This window comes from Trichosurus vulpecula, chromosome 3, assembly GCF_011100635.1.
Source record: "Trichosurus vulpecula isolate mTriVul1 chromosome 3, mTriVul1.pri, whole genome shotgun sequence".
NCBI lineage: Eukaryota > Metazoa > Chordata > Mammalia > Diprotodontia > Phalangeridae > Trichosurus > Trichosurus vulpecula.
In genome coordinates this window covers 340,893,888-340,916,190 of record NC_050575.1, presented here as the reverse complement: position 1 = coordinate 340,916,190, position 22,303 = coordinate 340,893,888, and the positions used below count along the sequence as shown (strand labels likewise).

General features: G+C 34.5%; 1 protein-coding gene across 8 annotated transcripts in view; it reads right to left on the bottom strand.

Moving 5' to 3' along the window:
* The window catches only part of NRXN1 (neurexin 1), a 1,448,730-nt gene that overhangs the window by 794,058 nt on the left and 632,369 nt on the right, over positions 1-22,303 (bottom strand). For 7 of the 8 annotated variants that reach the window (XM_036751791.1, XM_036751793.1, XM_036751799.1 and 4 more), the window contains 2 exons: positions 16,671-16,874; positions 14,038-14,064 (listed from right to left, as the gene is read on the bottom strand). In XM_036751791.1, coding sequence (XP_036607686.1) covers positions 14,038-14,064; positions 16,671-16,874 — 231 coding nt within the window. The remainder of the gene's footprint in view (positions 1-14,037; positions 14,065-16,670; positions 16,875-22,303) is intronic. The other variant, XM_036751797.1, reaches the window with a different exon arrangement.

Sequence of the window (22,303 nt, the reverse complement as noted above, 5' to 3'; positions counted from 1 at the left end):
TATAATGATATAAAAGAAAATGAGGGCTATAAAAGTACTAGTGAAAATATATCTCGGGTTGTTTCTGCATAACTCCAAAACATCTTTGGGAAAGACAGAAAATCTACTTGGTTCTGTGTATGTTCTTGAAGGATGTTTGTTTTAGTGCTGTGTGAACAGAGCAGGGAGACTGATATTCAACAATGTAAAGATCAAACCTATTTATAGCCTTAAATGTATTATTTCTTCTTTCAGGCAGTGGTTCCATGGATTTTAGGATTATTGTAGGAATGCCATTAGATTAGCTCAGTGTTGAAAGTCTTTATGTATGTATTTACTATGTATGTAATTATGTAAGTTTTTCACCAACTCCTAGATATTCAGGATGACAAACTTTAAAAATTATGAGGTGGTTAATATTTGATATTTTAAAGTAGACATAAAGATGTATAAATATAAAAAAATAAAAAGAGAATAAACAAATATATCCTACTTTCTTCTAAATAGGGGAATCGTTTGGGTAAGTTGATGTCTGGCTTCTTTTCCTAATATTTACTATACGTTCTTGCTTACATTAAGTTTTCCTAATAAGCAATACAAACCTTACATGTTGTTCAAAGCCTCAATGGAGTACCTAAGACAGATAAAGCCTAGAAGAATGAACTGAATCATATTGTTTAATATCATTCTTTGGACTAACTGGATGGCACAAATCAGGTTGTTTTCTAATTAATTTGATTTGGTGAATGCTGTCAATTGACAATAAACACAATTATTTTCATTCCTTATTATTTGATCATAGTAGACGATACATGTATATTTTAAAAGGTCTCTTCTAAAGAAGGATTCTAATTTATGTAGCTGATTTAAGATGTGCAAATTTGTATTATTCACCTAAACTTTGCAAAAATATCAATACACGACTTAAAAATAGGCTCTTTTCTTGATTTCTTTCTTCAAAATAGCATCACCTAATCTATAAACACTGTCTCATATGATCAACACTAACTTATTTATTATATAATATTTATACTTAGCCATTGGCTTGGACCTCATGTTTTTCTGCCTAGTGAATATTATTTCTCCATTTGAAAAACTCATCTGTTACTCTTTTTCCTAAAATTGTCTTTGACTCAAGGTCCTCTGAAACCAATGACTCAATTTACTCCCTAGGAAGCACTTGGAAACAGGTGGTCACCCAGCTGTAGCGGTGACTATGCGACAATTAAACCATGTGCCAAATCAGTTTGATTTGTCGAGGAGAATTTGGAGCAACCTCGATGTTGATTTAACTAACAGGTAAAAAGGAAAAGTAATATCTGCCTGCCTGTCTTCTATCAATCCTCTTACACAGAAATTATATCAGCTCTCATTCAGGCCTTTAGGTTTTTAGTCCATTTATTATTAGAACAGCACCTGCCCAAAGGTTACAACAGACTTACAGAGGTACCTGCACACTCAAGGTCACTCATATTTGGAACATTTCCCAAAATCTTGGGATAATATTCATATGGTCCCTTCAGAGACCACTGAGAAATCTGTCTTTCATTTGAAATTGTGGGCAAATGTTTTATAAAAACCTCATCTTTTGGTTTTTGTTCATTCTAAAGTCAATAACTTCTTTATGTCATGTATATGTACCATATATGTGTACTATGTATATATATATATATATATATATATACACATATATATGGAGGGAGGGGGAGAGAGAGAGAGAGAGAGAGAGAGAGAGAGAGAGAGAGAGAGAGAGAGAGAGAGTGAATCTAAGATAACAGAGAAAGATAGTTAAAGTTATGGATAACCAATACGTGTCCAACACTCTATACTGTTATCCACTCAGTGCCAAGAGATATGGAGGGAAACCCAAACACAATAGAGAGGCCCTCTTTGGAGGATTTAATGGAAAATATGGACAAGAATTTCATAGGATAGACAAGTATAGATAAATTGTGAACTGCATTATTGGATGAAGTACCCATATAGATTAGAACATTGATCCATCCAAGTATCAAGTAAGTAGCAGATTAATTCAAACAAGTATATGACCATTTAGTATGCTACATATATGGGAATCCATGTAGTAAATGGCCATTTTTACAAGAGGGTATATTGCATTAGAAATCAAAATTACATGGCATAGTTTCAGAATCAAATTGATGGATCTAGTTTCAGTTGCTCAGGAGGAAAATATCACTCCAGGTTTATATTTATTTCCTCTGGAATTAATAAAAACAAAAACATTGACTGTACCAAAATGTAGACCTGGCTAGACCACTTTGACTAAGAAATTAATTCAGTTGTCTAATCTGAGAGAAAAAAACAATCAATATTCAATCAGAGTCAAAATTGAACTCACATGTTCGCACAATATACATATATGCATGTGAACACATAAATAAATTAAACATATATGTGTGCATTATATATACATATATATGCATGTATGTATATTATTATGTACCTCCACCTGATTCCAAATTGCAATTTAAGATGGCAAAAGGCTACATGTAGACACCACTGAATAAAGATAAAATTATCACAAATATAAACAAAGATTTTGAGTTATGCTGGAAAATTATGTAATGCGGAGTCTATTACCATTTTCAGTATGTTACCAGATTTGGATCTTTTGTCCTCTGTATAAGACAAACTCTCAACCCATTTTATTTTGCTTATTTTATATTTCCAAATCAATAGCTCCCTTCTAAGCATTCTTATTTAAATTGAATTGATATATTCAGTGACTTGAATGACCAAAGTTCTTATTAGTGTCTGTCTGTCTTTCTGTCTTAGTTATAAATATTATTTCACTATCTTCTTTGCCCAGAAACGCTCTGGTATATACATATATGTGTATGTGTGTGTGTGTGTGTGTGTGTGTGTGTGTGTGTGTGTGTAGTATCTATATTTCTTGATCACACAATATGATTTTGTTTTATGGTATCCTCAATTATTCTTTTTGAATTCATCTACTCAAATAAAGAAAATATCTAAGCATTTGAAGTAGTATTGCTAATGACTTACCTCTTCATTTCTGAATCTCTAAAGAGATCTTAACTGTCCTAGAAATGTACTAGAGAAATACAAATGAGTGTCGAACAATTCATTTCAATAGCACTTTGAGAGACAATGCAGCAAAATGAATAGAGAGCCAGTCTAGAGAGTCAGAAAGATCTGTGTTCAAGTTCTTCCTCTAATATATACTGGCTAATTGATCCTGGGTAAGTCAGATAACCTTTTGGTACTCCAGACAACCTTTTTCCAGTATTAGAAACTGACAACCTGCATTTGGTAGAATTTCTCATACCAATGAAATTAGATGTGTGGTTCAAACAAATGTGCTGTGCATACTTGCAGATCTATGGTGGGAAAAGCTCATGATGCAATGAAAAATATTTTCCAATGAAGCAGAATCAGGAAATAGGAACATGAAAAATAAAACCCAATACTGATTGTGACTCAAGAGAAGGGTGAAAGAAAGAAACAAGAACTCTCTCATTGCTCTCCCATACAACAAGTGATGCTTGTCATTCCTTAATTTGCTTTTCAAATGGCAAAGACCATCACTTTGACATCTTCTATATCAGTATTGGACCAACGTTAACAATGGCGGAGGTGAAATCAGTGAGAGAATTGTAGATTTTGAGTGGAAATCTCCCTATTTCTCTACTCCCCTCCTCTATCAAGTCCTTGTTGCCTTCTTCATGTTTAAAATGTAATACTCAATAAAATCTAGAAACTAGCTAAAGGTGCCATGTAAGTTAGCCAGCTGATATTTTGAAGGATAATTGTTAGGTTTAGCCATTGTCAACTAAACACATTTGAAGGGAGTAGAATTAGAACTGGTATGTCAAGTACAAAATTTTTTTTCAAAAGGGCAATTTTTAACTTTTTCAAATATTCTAGGCTAACAGAATTACTCTAGGCCTATTACAGGGAACTAGTTTCCGTTTATAGATAAGAATAATTTCTAATTAACATAACAATTGTATAAATCTGTCTTGAGAACATACTTGAAAAGTTCATTCTCTTAAGCAATTCAAATATTCCCCCTGTAATTTTGTTTACACAATTAATTTATTTAACAATCCTTTTTTCATAGATAGCAATATAATTCAGCTCAGGCCTGTCTGAAGGATCAAAATTCTGAATTAGTAAAGACTGAATTAATGAGATTTTATTTTAATAAGAAAAAAGGTCTAAAGTGCTAGTAATAAGCTGAATGAATGGATGTATCTAGCAGTATGGTAGGGAGAGAACTCAATGTACTTTTCTATCATGTGTCAAGGCTCTTCAGGACTGTGAACTTGAAAAATGTTAATTCTATTATTTCTTTAACACATTCACTGCAAAATTATTCCCTGCCTTAATTCTGAAGGCATTAACATTTTAAAACAATGCAAATATCTTCCAACTGCTGAGTTAGGACTTCAGGATACATTGACAGTTTTCAATAAACTTAGAGGTAATAACATTATTGAGAGCAATGCTTCCTTTTCTAAGAAAAGAAGCAACCCTCCCCTCCTTGCCAATATCATCCTTAATGAAAATCTTCAAAGTATTTTTCACAAGAATTAAAATTTCATTTTTCAGGCAATGATTGCAAAAGTTAAAGACTTCTGAGGACTTTGACCCTTCATCCCGCCATTCATCTTTTCCTCCTCCATCATTTTACGTAAAGAAAATGTCCTCTTCAGGTCAAAATAATAAGCTAATTGGAAATGTTGGTCAGAAAAGAGTAGTTCTTCCTTTCTTTTGTATTCTCCAGCTCTTCCTTCCAAACTTTTTATGACTATATCTACCAACATTCCCTTTCTTTATTCTTCATCTAACTCTTTCAATGAGGGAAGTGAACAAGAACAAACCCTCTTTAATATGGCATTTATTTGGAACTTTATAATAATTCACTTGTAGTTATAGGTTATGGTGAGATATCAGGTGTGACTATCCTACTGGGTGACTGATGTAGAGTAAAGATAGAAAGCATGGAAACTGAGGAGGTTAATTAAAGTACATATGAGAACACTTAGCAAAATATCTGAGACATTTTGTTGTTTCTGGTCATGTAATCAGGTGGACATGAGTAAATAAATAAAAATAGCCTAAATTTCTTTTTATCCTATAAATCTTTCAATGTGTATACTAGCACAGCCTTAAATGTAAACAAGTAAGACCTCCATAAATTTCTTTTTATAAAAAATTCCTTAAAAGTGCCACTTTTGATGAATTCACACTGGCCTTCCCTTAATTTAGTTGACATTACTTAAATTCTATTTGTCCTACTCCTTTACCTGGAACACAGCAATCTCCTCCATGCAAGATAGCTTCTTGTTATTTGTTTTCAATATATTTCTATTGCTTTTTTACCCTTCAGGCCATAATTTCCTTTAAGTTTCCTTGGAGGTTATTTACCTTCCTTCTTCTCTTTCTTAGGCACTTTTGGCTTAGGCCATTGGCTCCATTTTCTATAGTTATATTCCTTTATGTACTTTCTTTATCACCTAGTCTTTTCCTTAGGTGATGGACTCTACATTCTAATCTCTTCAGTAGCTTTTCCAAGCTCTTACCTTCCTCATTAGACATCCCAGGCTTCCCCTCCCATCTCAACTGATAATTTTACCTCATATTTCAATGAAAAAATATTAAGCCATTTTCCAAGAGCTGCCTTTTATCCCTTCCTCCTCATCTCCCATTACTCAGATATTTTCCTCCACTATGTTCTCACATGAAGAAGCAGACATTCTCCTTGTCAAGGAAAACCTTTCTACAGGCATAAGTGATCCCTTCCCATCCCATCTTCTCCAGCAGATTCCTTCCTCTATCATCACACTCTCTCATTCTTCTTTTACCTCTTCCTAGATCCTGACTATTTGACTGCTGCCTACACAAATATTTTCCCCATCTTTGAGAGAAATTTCATCTATATGGTTTTCAAAACCTACCCATCTATTCCTGCTAGCTATCTGCCTATATGCCTTCTTCTTTTTCATGGCTATACCTCTCAAGAAGGCTGTCTACACTTGGTGTCTCCACTTCCTTTATATTCACTCTCTCCGTGAAGTGTAGTCTGGCCTCTGACTGAATCATCTTACTAAAACTGAGCTCCCAAAAGTTACCATCCATCTTTTAATTGTCAAATATAATGACCTCTTCCTAATTCTTATCCTGCTTGACCACTCTGAAGCTTTTGACACTGTTGATCACCCTCCTATCCTTGATATTATTCTCTTCTCTCTAAGTTTTCATGAAACTACTTAATCAGTTTTCCTTCTACCTGTCTGATGACTCTTCTCAGCCTCCTTTGCTGGATATTCATGAAGGTCATGCCTGCTAACTGTGGACATCCCACAGATTTTTGTCCTGGATGCTCTTCTCTTCTCCCTCCATATTATTTCACTTTGGTGATTTCATCAACTCCAGCAGTTTCAATGACCATCTCTATGCTATTTTTCAAGCCCTAACCTCTCTCCTAACTTGTCTCTCAGCTCCAACTGCCTATCAAATATCTTGAACTAGATGTCCCATAATAGTGTAAACTCAACATATCTGGAACTTAGTCATTATATTTCTCTCTAAATCTTTCTGACTTACCTGTTAGTATCAGAGATACCACTGTCCTGCTAGCCACTGAGGCTTGCAATCTAGGTATCATGCTCAACTCCTCACTTTCTCACCCACTGTTGGAAAATCCTATTGCTTCACAGCATTTCACAGCATTTTCCCTATACACTTCCTTCTTTCCTCAGACACTGTCATCGTCCTAGCAAAGACCCTATTACTTCATGCCTAGACTATTGCGATAGCCTTCTGGTCGCTCTTCCTGCTTCATGTCTCTCTACTCCAGTTTACTCCCTATTCATCTATCAAAGCAGTCTTACTAAAGCACAGGTCTGACCATATCATCCTCATTCTTGGTAAATGACAATGGCTTTTTATTGTTGTTGTGTTTGTCCTTTGTTCTCGAGGAAGACAATGACATCGGGGAAATGATGACATGACTTGCACTTGACTTTGATTTGAGTGAGGGAGGGCTATACAGAGTCACCAGCCTCACTTTCTCCTCCAGGGCCATCTGGGTCCAGAGGTCTGATATTCATCAGGAAGACTGGAGATGGCCCAGGATGCAATGGGAGACCCTGGCCGTTTTAGGTCTTTTCAGGTTCTCATTTTGAGTGAGGTAAAGCCCATTCAGTGAATAGGTCTCTTTAAAAAGTTAATCAAGGGATGGCCCATTTAATCAAAAACTCAAAAAAAAAATCAAACTGGGAGGCGAAGACCCTCAGGATTGCTGGCCAAAGGAGAAACTTTTACTATTTAGTATTTACATTCACTCTGTGCTAGGGTGGCAGGGACCTGTTGTCCAATCTATGAGATCCAGAGTTAGGTGGGTTTAAGGCTTGATTTTTGAGAAAGAAATCCAGTCAGTAAACCCAAAGTAAAAGAGGCAGACTTTGGCCATCAGAATGTGCTAGGGAAGGGGAGGAGAGGGAAGGGAAGGGGAAGGGAGGGGAGGGGATGCGAATGGAGGAGAAGAGAGGGTACTCACAGGTTGTGTTTGTCCTTCGTTCTCGAAGAGGATCATGACATCAGGGAAATGATGCCATGACTTGCAGTTGACTTTGATTTGAGTGAGGGAGGGCTGTGCAAGATCACCAGCCTAACTTTCTCCTCCAGGGCCATCTGGAACCAGTGGCCTGATATTCACCAGGGTGACCGGAGATGGCCCAGGATACACTGGGAGACCAGCTTTCTATTGCCTCCAAGATCAAATATCAGATCCTCTGTTTGACTTTTAAACCCTTTATAACCTTTTACTTTCTTCACTTTCCAATCTTCTTAACCCTCCTACCTGTATTCTGCGATCACGACCTTTCTCTCTTTGCTGTTCTTGACGTGTGACACTCTCTCTTCTAACTCTTTGCTCTTTCATGGTCTAATCCCCATGCCAGGAATGCTGTATCCTCACTTCTGTTTCCTGGCTTCCTTGACTTACCTTAAGTCTTAGCTAAATCCCACTATATGCAAGAAGCCTTTCCTTATTGCTAGTGTTTTCACTTGGGGATTGTCTCCAATTTATCCTGTATATATCTTATTTGTACATAGTTGTTTGAATGTTAACTCCCCTGTTAGGTCATGAGCTGCTTGAGAGTAGGAACTGTTTTTGCTTTTCTTTGTATCCTCAGTGCTTAGTACAGTGCCTGGTACATAGTAGTAGGTGTATAATAAATGCTTGTTGAACTGATATGTTGATAGAAAAATCTTGATCCACAGGAAGCTGTTATTATATGGGATGTACAGAAGACAACTAGAGAGATGTCCTTTTCAGAGACTAGCTCTTGGCCATTAGGGTCATACTCAGAAAATTTTGTTTGTTTCATGTGAACAAATATTATTTTTCCCTTGCATTTTCTTAAACAGTCTGCTGACAATGCAGCAAGATGAAAGAAATCTAATATAGTTTAAACGCTACTGGTTGACATTTCTCATCTTTTTATTACTTTCCCATCTATATCAAGATAAGAAAAGGGGGTAATAACTGATATCCAAGCTATCTTTTCATCTGGTAATAAAATGATAATACATGGATTTTATTATCCACTTGAGCAATCCATCAAAGTACATTTTCCAATAACATAATACAGCTTTCTTTACTACATTCTAGCCAAAACAGAGAAGTTAAGCATTCATAGAGTAAGATTCCTTCTCCTTTCCATATTTGGAAACTGAGTAGTAAATACAAGCAGTTGAAATCTACTACTTGACTATTTGTGAAATTATTCATGGACCTAATTTTAATAGCATTAGCTTTTTGTAATATCATAAGCAATTGCTAAACTGTTAAAGTTTGACTACTTTAAAAAGTGCTTGCCAAATATTTTTTATTTGAATTAGACAAACTGTGTTCTGAGAAATTTGAAATAGTCAAAATGTGTCTTGAAGGTGAAAGAAAACATTAGACATGCTTATGTGTATATGTATCAATAAATATGCACAGGGCTGTGCTTCAGGCATTCCAAACTGTCTCTTGAGAGCAGATTGTTAAATTTTTAGTGTAAGCATTTACATCCCGGAAATCTGTGAACTCTTGAATCAGGATTTGATTTATTTCTTTAGAGTTCTGAAAGTGATGAAGGAAATGTTACTAAGACAGATTGAATTTAAGTATGTTATGTCTGCTTTTTTTTTTATTTGAGAGCTGGTTGTTAAATATTTAATAGCACAGTCCTCCATGTATGTGTAGGTGTATATGTATTTATATTTTATGTTAAAAATCTATGAAAGCCAAATAAGGTTTGGTAAATAAGGGGGAGAGAGGGAATTAGAAAAAAATAAGGCCACAGAGAGGAAATAAAGGGAACAGAAGATGTAAAATAGCTTAATATGAAGAAGGAGAGAGGGAGTGGGGTAGAAAAAGAAAGAAAAGAAGATATGGGAAAATTAGGAAAAGAATGAAGAGGTAGAAAGAAAATAGATGCTTAATGAAAAAAGAAGTCTTCTTAAGAGAAAGTCATTTGAGGGACATTGGTCAGAATCAGATAATTAGAACCTAAAATCTAGGCCTGAGGCTTTTTTGTTTGGAAAGGTGTATCCGATCTTGGCAGGGTTGTGTGCCATGCAAAGAAGAAACAATTTAATGGTAATCAGTGAGGGGAAATTTGTATTCCTAACACTAATTCGAGATAGTGCTAGACATCTGTTTCACATTTAAAGGAGTTGGTTATGTGACATGAAAATAGACAAGTCTTAACCTATACTTGATAGGACCAAACTAAATATTCAAATCTACTAAATAGGTAAATATAAAGGGATTATAACATTAAAAGTTTTAAGGGGAGGAAAAAAGGGAACTATGGGTACTATTAGGATCAAACACTTAGAGCTGGGAGGGACCTAAGAATTAATATTACTGCTGACCAAAAAGAGGGATGAAGAAGAGAAAGAGTATAATATATAGGTATAAAGAGTATAATACATAGATATTAAGTGTCGGCCATAATTTTAAGCCACATCCACTCATTCAAAACCCATCGCTCTTTTTATTATATGATGATGCCTCCAAATTTGGAACAAACATTTTTAAGTAACAACAGTAAACAATGTAATGAGTATTCTCTGAGAGATGTTTTATGTAGATTAAGCTGTGGAAGCATTTATCTGTACCACAACATCTTGAGAATTTTGGCTCACAGAATAACAGCGAGAGACTATTTGAATACTACTATTTCAGAATTTGTGGTAATTTATACACAACTTTGGCTATGTTTTACTTTGGACTACCTATGAGGCAGAAATACTAAGAAAATTAGTCATGTCAACAAGATTGCAGAGGAGATGTTTAAACCTTTTTCAAGACAACATTTTTTTATAAATAGCAAGTCAGCCACCATTTACCTAAGATAATCTATGGAATAGTTATATATGGTTCATATTTTCCTACTATTTGTTAATCATTGATTGATATTTCTATAGTTATCTGAAAACAATAACTTGATTGCAGGAGAAGAATATTTTTCTATTTAAAAAATTTTGAACTCAACAAATATCAGGTAAAAGAAAAGGGTTCTTTATGAAACTGTACTTCTCTATTATGCATAGCTTCCTTTTCTTTTTAATGACTGTTTCTTATAAAATATTTTTAATTCCTCCCCCTTCCACAACCCATATTGATTCCCCTTGCGATTACTACAAATTATCATGGTTTGGTAGCGTTTTTCCATGAATCCTTTAATGATCCAATTTCATCTTCCTGATTATGCAAAGCTCCATATGTGTTTAAGGAACTTATAGAATAAGGAAGCTCTCTCATTTTCATTTAAATGTCATAGCTATATTAGGAATGTCCATGAGATTATTTGATCATGAAAGGTTGTCTTTCTGAATACTTGATAAAAAGAAGATGAAAGGCGGTGTTCTGATTTGGCATGCAAGCAGCCCCTTTATCTATTTCATGTTCTCAGACCCACCATGACAATGGTATTGGGGAGGACAAGACATATAATCTCACTCTGATAAGTCATTTAATAGGTAGCCATCTAAGTAGATTGCCAGTTCCAAATGCCAGGCACGTTTAAACAATGACAAATGACATAATTCACATAAAAGAACTCTGTTTGGCCTGTGTATGTGTGCAAAGATGGTCAGTTTGTAATCTAAACTATCAAAGCTGACATGTCACCTTTTAATAGAGAGAGAATGCCTCTTTAAAAGCCTTCTCTCAACACAGGAAAGTGAACTCAATGTGGGAAGAGCAACAGAGTTCATTATACCATACTGAAGCTTTTGACTGTTATTATTTTCTAGTCAGAATAAATGGCAGCAACTCGGGACCTGCCAAATAGAAATACACCATGAAATTTAAATTTGCTCATCCCCTAGGGAAAGTGACAAAGGGATCTTTCCTCTTTGTAATTCTTGAAGGTTGCAGATATTGCATTTAAGTGCCAGATACAGGGTTGACAGAAATCTCTGGCAGTCTAAAAAGCCCATGTGTGTGCCCAGATACTCTTCTGCCCTCCTCCTGCTTTCCCACCATCCTACTTTTCCCAATTTATCATAAGAGCTCTGAAAATAGAAACATCTGAATTTTAGGGTTTTTAAAAAAAATTTCCTGTTGAAGGAACTTCTTAGTTCCTAGTAATATAGTTAAAGACTAGAGGAAGCAGCAGAGAGATTTCTGAAAGAATGGTGGATGGAGGCAGAAGAGAAAATTTAATCATAGAGGTTCCTATTAAAACTTGGCAACTTAAATTTTAACATCACATTCTCATTTTGAATTAGATCTGGAATTAGTTTTAATTTTCTTTGCTTTATGTTTTTTATGATTATTTTTCTTGCATTGTTTTATGGTTAAGCTAATCTCACAAGACCTTTGCTGTGACATCTTTCTTTCTTTTTTTCTGAAAAGAGACAGAGATGAATCTTTGATTCAACAAAGGTAAATATGTCTTCTAGGTTTCAGCAAATCATACATACCTACAATCCTATCTTTTTCCAGAGGTTGATAGAGGACAAATAATGTTCTTTTAGATCAGAGAGAAAAGCTACAAAATAGCAGGTTTCCCTCAAGATTGAAGGAAATGTATAATGAATTTTGTACAAAAGACAAAGATGAAAGATGAAATATTAGAAAATACCAAAGATGAAATGCCAGGAAAATACAGACAAAAGGAGGAAGTTTAGTAGGGAGAGAAACTTAAATTTTCCCCACTAGTAGCTGAATGAGAAAAAGAATATTTAACAAAAGGAATAGGTAATTTTTAAGGATATGGATATCAAAAAACATAGGTTTTTTTCTCATATATATCAAACATGGAATTCATCGACTTAAACATTCTTAATTTCATCAACAGTTCTAATCTTCATGAGACAGATGTTTTTAAATCAAGGTTATTAATTCTATGATTTCTTACATGTTTATTTTAAATTAAAATAAATTATTGCATACAAAACTAAAATGTCTAGAAAAGAACATTTTTTCTGACATGAAGGGATTTTCTGTAAATTCTGTACAGGACAGATTCATAATTTGTGGAAGGAAAGTATTTACAGAGAAAAGAAACTTTGTGAGAGCCACCAGGGCCATTGTAAATCCGGGAGCAAAACTAGGATTGTAAGAATAAGCCTAGAAACTACTTTTTCCTTTGAAAAGGGGTAGAGGGTGGTGGCAAATGCATTTGCCAACTACCAAGGAATTTCGCTTATGGGATTTTAACAAGTGATAATCAGTATATAGCTTATCAGTTTAATTAATGCTTCACTCCACTTATTAAATTTGAGAGGTCATTTTGTGAGAAAAGTACTAAAAAGTGTAAAGTAAACCATTCTAAGAGCAATCATGGAATTTCAAATGGCTAATGTTATTTCAATAACCATTTTTGCTTCTGTATTAGCAAAGTTTTGTTTTTCTTGCTTTTTTGGCTTAAAGTAGTAAAATGTGTACTTTGTGTTCCTATTCAGACAATTTATTGATGAATAGATGTATGGTCAATGATTTTGATATTTGGAACCATGGACTTTCATTCATCATTCTTTCACTAAAGTTAAAGAAAACATTTTGGTTTACTATCTCAAACAAAAGGATGGATAGTTTACCAGTACCATTAAAAAAAAGACAAACTTTAAATATGTTAATATCAGTTGTGTCTATAACATGGTCAACAAAATCTGAAGAAAAAACTAAAAAAGTATTCAATGATGTAATATTACTTAAATACTGTCTGTAATGATACAGACTCCAAATAAAATCACAGTCCACTTTCCTTTCATGTGCTATAATCCAAATTTTAAATAAGCCTCTTTCCATGCATCTACTTTCTGACACAATCATTGGCATGCATATCATCATAATAAATGTTCAAATTTAAACGTATTTTTATAGCTATATGATGAAGGTGTAAAAATCCATTATGTAAATTAAATTTTTGACATGGAAACACTTTAAGGATATATCCTATGGATAACAGACTTCTAAAGACAACTTTCTTTCTAAGTCGCTGGTTCATTTTTTTAAGGATAATTCATAAAGGAAACCACAACACCATGGAAATTAAGTGACTCTGACTCCAGTAAAAAATGTGAGGTAAAAATAGGAAATAGGAAGTTCATAGGATGATAGATTTAGAATTGCAAGGGACCTTAGGGGTCAAACAGTACAATATCCTCCTTCTATGCATGAGGAGAAGTAAGTTTCCTGGCTGGGATTACTCTGGTATTTGCTCATTCATGAAAAGACTAGAAATATCAACTAGATGTAGACAAATTATAATGCCACTTCCACTACTTGTGGGTCTACAAAGGGATCAATGTACTATCTCTGTAGTTGGCTTTTACAGAATTCTTGTCACCTTCCTTCTCATTGAAACTTAAGAATGACAATGAGAAACTGCTCAATTAGAGAAAGATCACAATGAATTTTTACACCTATAGGATGAGCTGGAGTACTTCGAGTGAGTTAATGGTTTTTGGAAACTCTACACATCACTCTATTTTTTCAACTAGCTTACATCATTTTATAATGGAGGAATAACATTTTAAAAATTTTGAATAGGCACTTACTGGAATTACAGTTAATCCTGATACAATCTAGATGGGGAAGAATAGATGAAAAATGAAAATTTATCCTTCAAGGTAATAGCTGCAGACATCCAATAAAATCACAGTCCACCCTTCCGGGGACAGACACATGCAAATATGGCCACTCCATGTCATTTTTCTTTACATACTGCTGTAACCCAGAATTATTGCCATAAAACTTCACTGTTGGAACAACAATAAAAGGTAAAAAATGGCCAATTTCAAACAAAGCTACATGGTGACAAATCTAAGTGAAGAAATCATTCTTAACTGTCAAAGATGCTTGACTTAGCCAGGCTGCAACTTTTTTCCCATCTGTGAAAGAACAGAGAGTTGGTCTCCAAGTAACTAAAAAAGTGCTCCGTCACAATGGGGTACAGAGCAGTCCCAGCTAGGCTCAGACATCTGGGACCTCTGAGATCCAGTGTCCCACAAAGGCTTCCATGATTTTTCTGAATGGAAGGTCTTAAATAGAATAAGTTGTAATCACTTCCTTTAGCAACCAGGGTATTTCTTATTCTACATGCATGGGCACAAATTATTGCCAGATTGTTACAGGTGGGATTCTATGGCTTATGTTAGTAGGCCAAGGAAAGTCATCCTCATGTGTCATTGGCACTCATGGGGTGCACTTTCTTCAGGCTACCCAAGCCTTTCCTCCCACTCAGATCCTTTCTTTCTCACTGGTCTCCTTTCATATCCTTTCCTCTCTGGCAAGCTAACAATGTGATTTTTGTGTGAACATTGCTGTTGAATAATAATTGATTACTTAACTTTTTAAAGCAGCTCCAATAAAACAAATTGTTTCTGGATATAATATACCATATTTATGGACAGTGAATTTTTTAAAAGGGCATTTGGGATGATTTTTTTTGATGTGTGTGTGTTTTTAATGCCTTTGGGGAGCATGAAAAATAGAAACCTAGATTCTGTTTCCATATAGCTGAGTTTGTCATGTGTCGTCAACCGCATCAGAAAAGTGGTTGCAAACAGCCAGGGACCAGCACCTACACAACTCTTTCCACAGAATGCTTTGCTGAGGGAGGGTCTATCCCCATTTAATGAGGACACAGGAGGGGTTTTGTTGTTCTTTGTTTAAAATAGAAGTCCTTTAAAGTCTTTTTTTTTTTTTTAAATCATCATGTAGTAATCAAATGGTGCCACTAGAGGGAACTCTAAGAGAACAGCCAAGAAAAAAGCAGGTATTCATAGGTTTGACTTTTCCTTGCTTTTCAAAAGTATTCAAACTTGACATATTTTATATTTTATAGACTACCACTACCTAGTGAAATTTGAGGATTTGGGTGGGATTTTCATATCTTCTTTACCTCATGACACAATGCCATCATTCTTAACCAAGGACTTTAAAAAATGAAAAGCAACTTATCATTTTCTTAAACCTAAGCCATTCTTAATTTAACTTTCTTCTGTATTCTCATTACTTTCATATTTCCATTTTGAAATCATAAGCAAAGTAGCACAGCCTATAAGTTTAGAACCATAAGAAAAAAATACTGTAAGTACAGTAAAACCTCATGAATTTGGACCCCTCCAATTTGGAGCTGGTAATCATCTTTATACACCTTGGGCATGCTCCTTTTTGCATTATCTAGGAAGAAAGATTCATTAAGGAAATCACCACCATCTATGAGATTTTAGGGGAAATGTTTAGCCTACCTAGGAAATCAAAGTTCTCCAGTATTTTAAAAAATATATATATGCATACATAGTATCATTTTTTTAAAAGAGGGCAATTAGAAACAATTCTTATCTAATCATTAAAATAGTTCTAGCTTGACCTGAACTTGACAGCATCTTATTATCTGTTAGTTTACATGCTTGTCTTGAAAGCAGAACTGCTGAATATAGTCTATAAATCAGATTTTTCCTTATTTTCAACTTTTCCCCTACAAAATTAAACCGTATTTGTGAGGTTTTACTGTACCTAACTTAGAAATATTCTTTTTCAATTTTAAATTAGACCAGGAAAGCATTATTTTTCTGTAGAAGAGTCTATGTTTTTAGTGTTCACATGGCTGTTTGCTCAGGGCCGCAGACTTTGGGCATTGAAGGGTTGTGGGTTATTGTTTGATAGCAAAAATACCACCACACAGTAATTCAAAACAGAGAAGATGGGTTACTACCTTGTCTGATTGTTCAAAGGAAAAGCCCATCAGAGAAGAGAGTACCAAAGCACTAGAAGAAAATTAGATATTTGGTATATGGAATGCTTATAAAAAGTAGATTGATCTGCATTCAGGTGCAGGGGTGAATTAAAATATAACTAATTGGAAAATATATGTTTTAAACACTCAAAATAATTACATATTTCCTTGAGAAGTGCCAAGATAAGCTGGGCTCCCCTTTTGAAAACACTCAACAAGGTAATAGGAGCTACATTATGACAGGTTATGTTAGGCTGAGTTAAAGCAAACCAAAAAGATGCAAAAGTAAAATTTTAAAGAAAAGCATAAAAATAAATAACTTTAAAAAATGGAAATTAGATCATTAAATGTGTTTACTTCCCATAGCAAACAGGCTTCTTGGTGAATGATTGCAAGCAAAAACAAACCCAGTGAAAAATGTTAGTTCAATGGGGGAAGGGAAGTTGTTACCTAGGTTGACCGTCAGTTTCACACGCCCTGCATCGAGCTCTAAGCGGAGAGTATCTGCAGAATCTCTAGATGTGGTTGCCATTAGAATGCCATAGGCCCGCTGGGATCGGAACCTTAAGGACACGTCCTCTGCCTCTGTGTGCATCACCACAGGAAGTTGGATTTTCATAAACATACTTCCATCATAACTTAAGACAGTTGCCTCTGCAGAAAGGGAAGAAAATAAAATTTCCTTTATTTGTTTAGTTCGTTTGCACATTTCAAAGGAAGAAAAGTCATACACTAGAGATCTGGCCAATTTGTACTGAATGTGTGAATTTAACCTTTTATTTTCAACTATCAAATTCTCGAAATTGAAAAGAAAAATTCACATTAGTAGACTTCACATAGAAGAGTGAGAATGACTTTTAATGTTACTAGTATACATTTCAGAGACGACAGTAGGACAAAATTTCCAAAGAAGGAAATGAAAGAGAAAATGGTATAGCAGTCAAAATGCTTCACTAGAAGTAGTCTGGGGATTAAGATTTTATTTCTGACTTTGCCTCTTAGTGGGCAAACTTGAACAAGTCACTTACTTTGCTAAGACTCAGTTTCCTCATCAGTAAAATTCAGAGATTGGGCTAGAACATTTCTAGAATCTCCTCAAACTCTAAAAGCCCAAGATTTTATAAATATTTCATTATTTGTCCATACAATTTAAAGCAGGAAGAAGTTTCAGAGCCCACATTCTTCATTTTATAAATAGGAAAATTGTGATCCAGAGTATCAAAGTGACTTGTAAAAAATGACATAACTAATAAGTAGCAAAATGACATTTGAAAGCATATCATCTGACTCAAAATCTGTTGCCCTGACCTGTATTTCACAACTGCCTCTAATCACTTTGGTGAGTGATGTTGATCCATAGGAAAAAAAGGAAAGAAGGACATGTGCCTTAACTGTATCCTTTCTATATCCTTTTCTACATTGCTAACTAGGAATGATACCATTCTTGCTAAGGTGTTGCTGTTCCCCTTTTTCTGAAGGTAGTCACCCCTAGAAGTTGGTAATAAACACCTACCCTGAGAGAAGTAGATTTAGGAGTATGAAGGAGCTATAACATTAACATTTTCATTTTAGTAAGATTTTCTAGGGAGTAAATTTGGAAGGTATTAGCAAACCAGCACTTGGAGAAGTTCCTCTTATTCAGAGCCACTGGTCATAAATTGAAAAACATTTTTTTTTCAGAAAAAAGCCAATAATTTATACCCTATGGGTATTGAACTTTGCAAAACCAATGAGAGTGGCTTTGAATAATGTGTCTAACATCTCAGAATGCTGCATAATACAAGAAAAATATTTGGAAATTAAATTAATTCATCAACGCCTAGGTATTAAACCACCTATCTGAAAACACAGGTTCCCAAGATTTTAGAGTTGGAAGGACTGTCAGTGGCTGCCTAGTCTAACCTGTAGCTGAATAAGTATCTCCTCTGAAACCAAGCCAAAAAGTTGGCATGCTTCATGTTTCACTTGAAGACCTCCAAGAAGGGGAAACACACTAGCTCCCAAGGAATCCTATTCTACTTCTTTATGGCAAAAATTATTAGGATATTTTCCTGACATCAATGTTAATATAATGATTAGCTTTTCAGATGCAATTATATTTACTAGCAGGGCTATATTTTGGGCATATGACTTCTCAAGTATATTTTCCAAAAAATATAAAAAGGTCATCCTCTCTGGAACTTACATTTTGTTTAATTGAATACATACTAAAATGCTTTTCACTCTTTAAATCATTTTTAGTTGGTTAAAACAGTTTATCCATGAATTATATCATCAGAGATTATAAAAGATAATAGAGAGCATTTAGGAAAAGTAGATTTAACAATTGGTGATATCAGGCAGATCAATTATAGTGATTATAAACATTACTTTAAAATAGTTGAATTTAATTAGTTAATTTTAAAATTAATGATAAGTTCAGTCACATTAAATTATCAACTGATTTTTCAAAATAATCAGGTTTTCAACTGACTTACATTACTTCTTTCCCTCTCTCTTCCCTCCAAAATTCAGTTTGTAAATATAGATGATAATCTAAATCAAAGTCCTAATAAGAGAGGGTTTATCTGAAATTAAGAAGTATGTCTTCTGCCTTCCGTAAAGTCTGATTCTAAAGTATTGTATGGCAAATGTTGTCAGTGGCTAAAGTGGTGGAGCTAAAGCTCTGGTAGACCCTCCCAAGCTAGACCTGTTTTGAGTATGGTCATGGTGATGTATTATGCAACTGTTGTCCAAGGACCAGCCTAGCTATGTTCAGAGAGGATTATTTCCAAATTGGTTACAGGGTGATAAATTGTACTAAGGACAATGGATTGTTTTGTTTTGTTTTGCTTTTTGGTTGTTTGGTTGTTTTTTTTTAGATCTCAGCAAACTTCAAAGACCATCTATTAAATTTTAAAGAGATTGTGATGTTTATCAATACAGTTAGAACCCACACTGGTAGAATCATAGACCCCTTAAGGAAACCAAAACCAAAATAAGTTTACCTTAAGAAGCTGTAACTACACAATGTCCAAATGGCCAAAATGACAAACTCCACCCAGTGGACAGTTATTAAATTTATGAAATATGAAGTAATGGTTCTGCTTTTCATTCATGGAGTTGATTCAAGTGTTTTGTGAAGATTGAAAATGTTTTCACTTCATGTCAATCCAATCTTATTCTACCCTTTACATGTGTGATGTTAGGATTACTTGATAATTAGATTACAAAATCATAGACTTAGGAGTAGACTTTAGATTTCATCTAGTTCAACTATCTCTTTCTACAGATGAGGAAAGTGAGACCAAAGGAAGTTGAGTGACAAGTTCAAGTCACACGGAGCAAATACAAGGATTAAAGTTTAAACTTATCTCCTGATTCCAAATTTACCAGTCTTTTACTCATACCACAAAGGATCAACCCACAATATTAATTTACACCTGTATAGTGCTTTAAGGTTTATAAAATTCTTTCTTCACACTAGCCGTATGAGGTATATACTATAAATACTATCATCCTAAATTTACAGAAGCAAACAGAGGCTCAGAGACTTGTTAAATGTCTTCCCTAATATCATGTGGCTAATAGGTATCTTAGGTGGGATTTGAATTCAGGTCTCTTGACTATGATTCAAGAACCACAGCCAAAATCCCTGAGGTGAAGATGGAGTAATGTTACCATTTGGAAACTATCCTACATTCTCACTGATGTTGTTACATTATCAACTAAAATTGAGCAAGGGGGGAATTGTTGGAATTCAGTGGGATAAGGTATGGCACAGCGTAGAGGAGATTTACATCAAAGAATAGCCCTTTTAGTTGCTGAAGGTGAATTTTTGTAAGAGACAGTGTCTTCCTTTATAGCCAAGAATAGTACTAAGTACATAGTAGGAAGTCAGTAAGCCTTGACTGACTCTAACCATTCATCTTTAATGTGACCCTTGAAATCTCTCTTGAGAACCACATTTCTACATAGTCATATTTGAAAATAGGTGGATGTGGCTGTAGATGCACCCTTTCTTTACCACACTGAATATTACCCTGACTGGAAGGAAGAGAGGGAGGGAAACAAAAAAAAGAAAAGATGGAGGAAGGAAGGAAGAAAAAAAGAGGAATGAAATAAGGAAGGAAGAAGGGAAGTGAGGAAGGAGGGAAGGAAAAAAGGAAAGAAAGAAAGAGAAAGGAAGCAAACAAGGAAGGAAGGAAGGAAAGAAGGATTAATCTGAAGTCAGAAAAGTATTGATTACTTTTTAGCAGCACAACTGAGTGGAAATAAAAAGGGACCTGGTGTCAGGAAAAGTTTAGGTTCAAATTTCACCAATGATAGGATCTGTGTAACCATAAGCAAGTCACTTAACCTCTCTGAGATGCAGTTTGCTCACTTGTAAAATGAGACAATGATACTCACAATACTTTACTCAAAAGGTTGTTGTGAGAATCAAATGAAATAATGTATGTAAAATGCTTTGTGAAACAAAATGTTATATAAATGCCAGCTATTTACCACCACCACCACCACCACCACCACCACCACCACCACCACCACTGCCTTCTGAAAACAATTAATGACTTCTCTCTCTTGTTCGCAAACCAACTAACAGCCTAAGTCTATGAAGTACTTTTAAAACATTTGGATGAAAAATTTCAGATAAACCTAGCTAGTTCCATATCATAAAGGAAAAAAGCTGGACAGTTGATGGTATTGTCCCATTTTCATCCTGAAAATTTAAGCATCTTGTAAATACAGCCTTTTATCTACAAATTCAGTGAAAAATATCTCATTTTCTGAAAATATTTTTCTTTTGCAAATAATCCTGACTCTCTCTAGTATAAATATAAGTGATTAACATGAAGTCATGTTTATTCATAATCAAAATAGAAAAAAAAATCCACAAGTAACCTTTGACACATTTAAAAGTAGCAGGGAAAATAATAATTATGTGTTATTATATACAAGCATATAACAAAACAGGTACTACCCATCCATGCAGCTTTAAATTTTTTTACAGGTGCCAAAAACTGACAAAATGTAAGTGTAATTCTCCATGATTCATCATGATTAGAGTAAGTATTTACTTGGAAGAGCAATGGGACTAGACAAGGATGAAATTGGGAGGTGTCAAATAAATGGTAAATAAAGCCCTGACATTTGAAGATTATGCTATTTGGTTAAAATTAATGGTGGGATCATTTTCTAATCTACCTGCAAAAGAGAATTATTAAAAAGCCTTATTCCAATTAAGTATTTCCCTGTGGTACAAAAAGGGAAGGGAGCAAGGCATTTTCAGCTTCGTCTTCTATGTCTCCTTCCCCCTCGTCGTTAAGTTTGATAAATTTGCTTCTTTGCATTATTCCTTGTTGAAGCCTAAGGTGTACACCTGTGTCAGGCTCTGCCGACAGGCAGTCACATATTGTGATCTACGATGAAAATCAGAGAAGAAGCCAAATTATATTGCTGTGACATCTGTCCCTCCATCTGCTGGAGTTTTCATAAACAAGTAAAATGAGGCTTCTGATTATATTGATGTTTTTATTTTACATATAATCAAGAATGGTTTTAAAATGTTAAAATCACCAAAAAATTCTCAGTTTCTCTTTACAAAAAAAACCTTCATCAAAACAAGTGGCAGGAGCCTGGGTTCAATATTGACAATGGTTTGTCATTTTCTGAAGAGTTTTTCCTAATTTATTTGATGTACATATTTTGAGATGGAGTTTTCCTGGTATATAATTAGCACATAGCTTGTTTATTGCAAATACCCTTCAATTATATTAACACAAACCAGCCATTTGCCATAGTCTTCATCTAGAATATGCTATTCCAACCTGATTTCTTATTTTCTGAAAAAATGTATTATCTGTTGAAATGAAACTACCTTTATTTTCCTTTTCAGTTATTTAATATTTATAGCTATATTTAATATTCCATAAAAGGCTTATCTGTTATTAGCAAAAGCCTTTAGAAGTAATAATAAGCTGTGCAAATTTGTACAGTACTTGACAATTTACAAACATTTTATTTCAACACCTGAGGAAGTTATTCTAAGTTTTTTTATTCCAATTTTCCAGATTAAGAAACAATAACTGAGGCTGAGAGAGGTC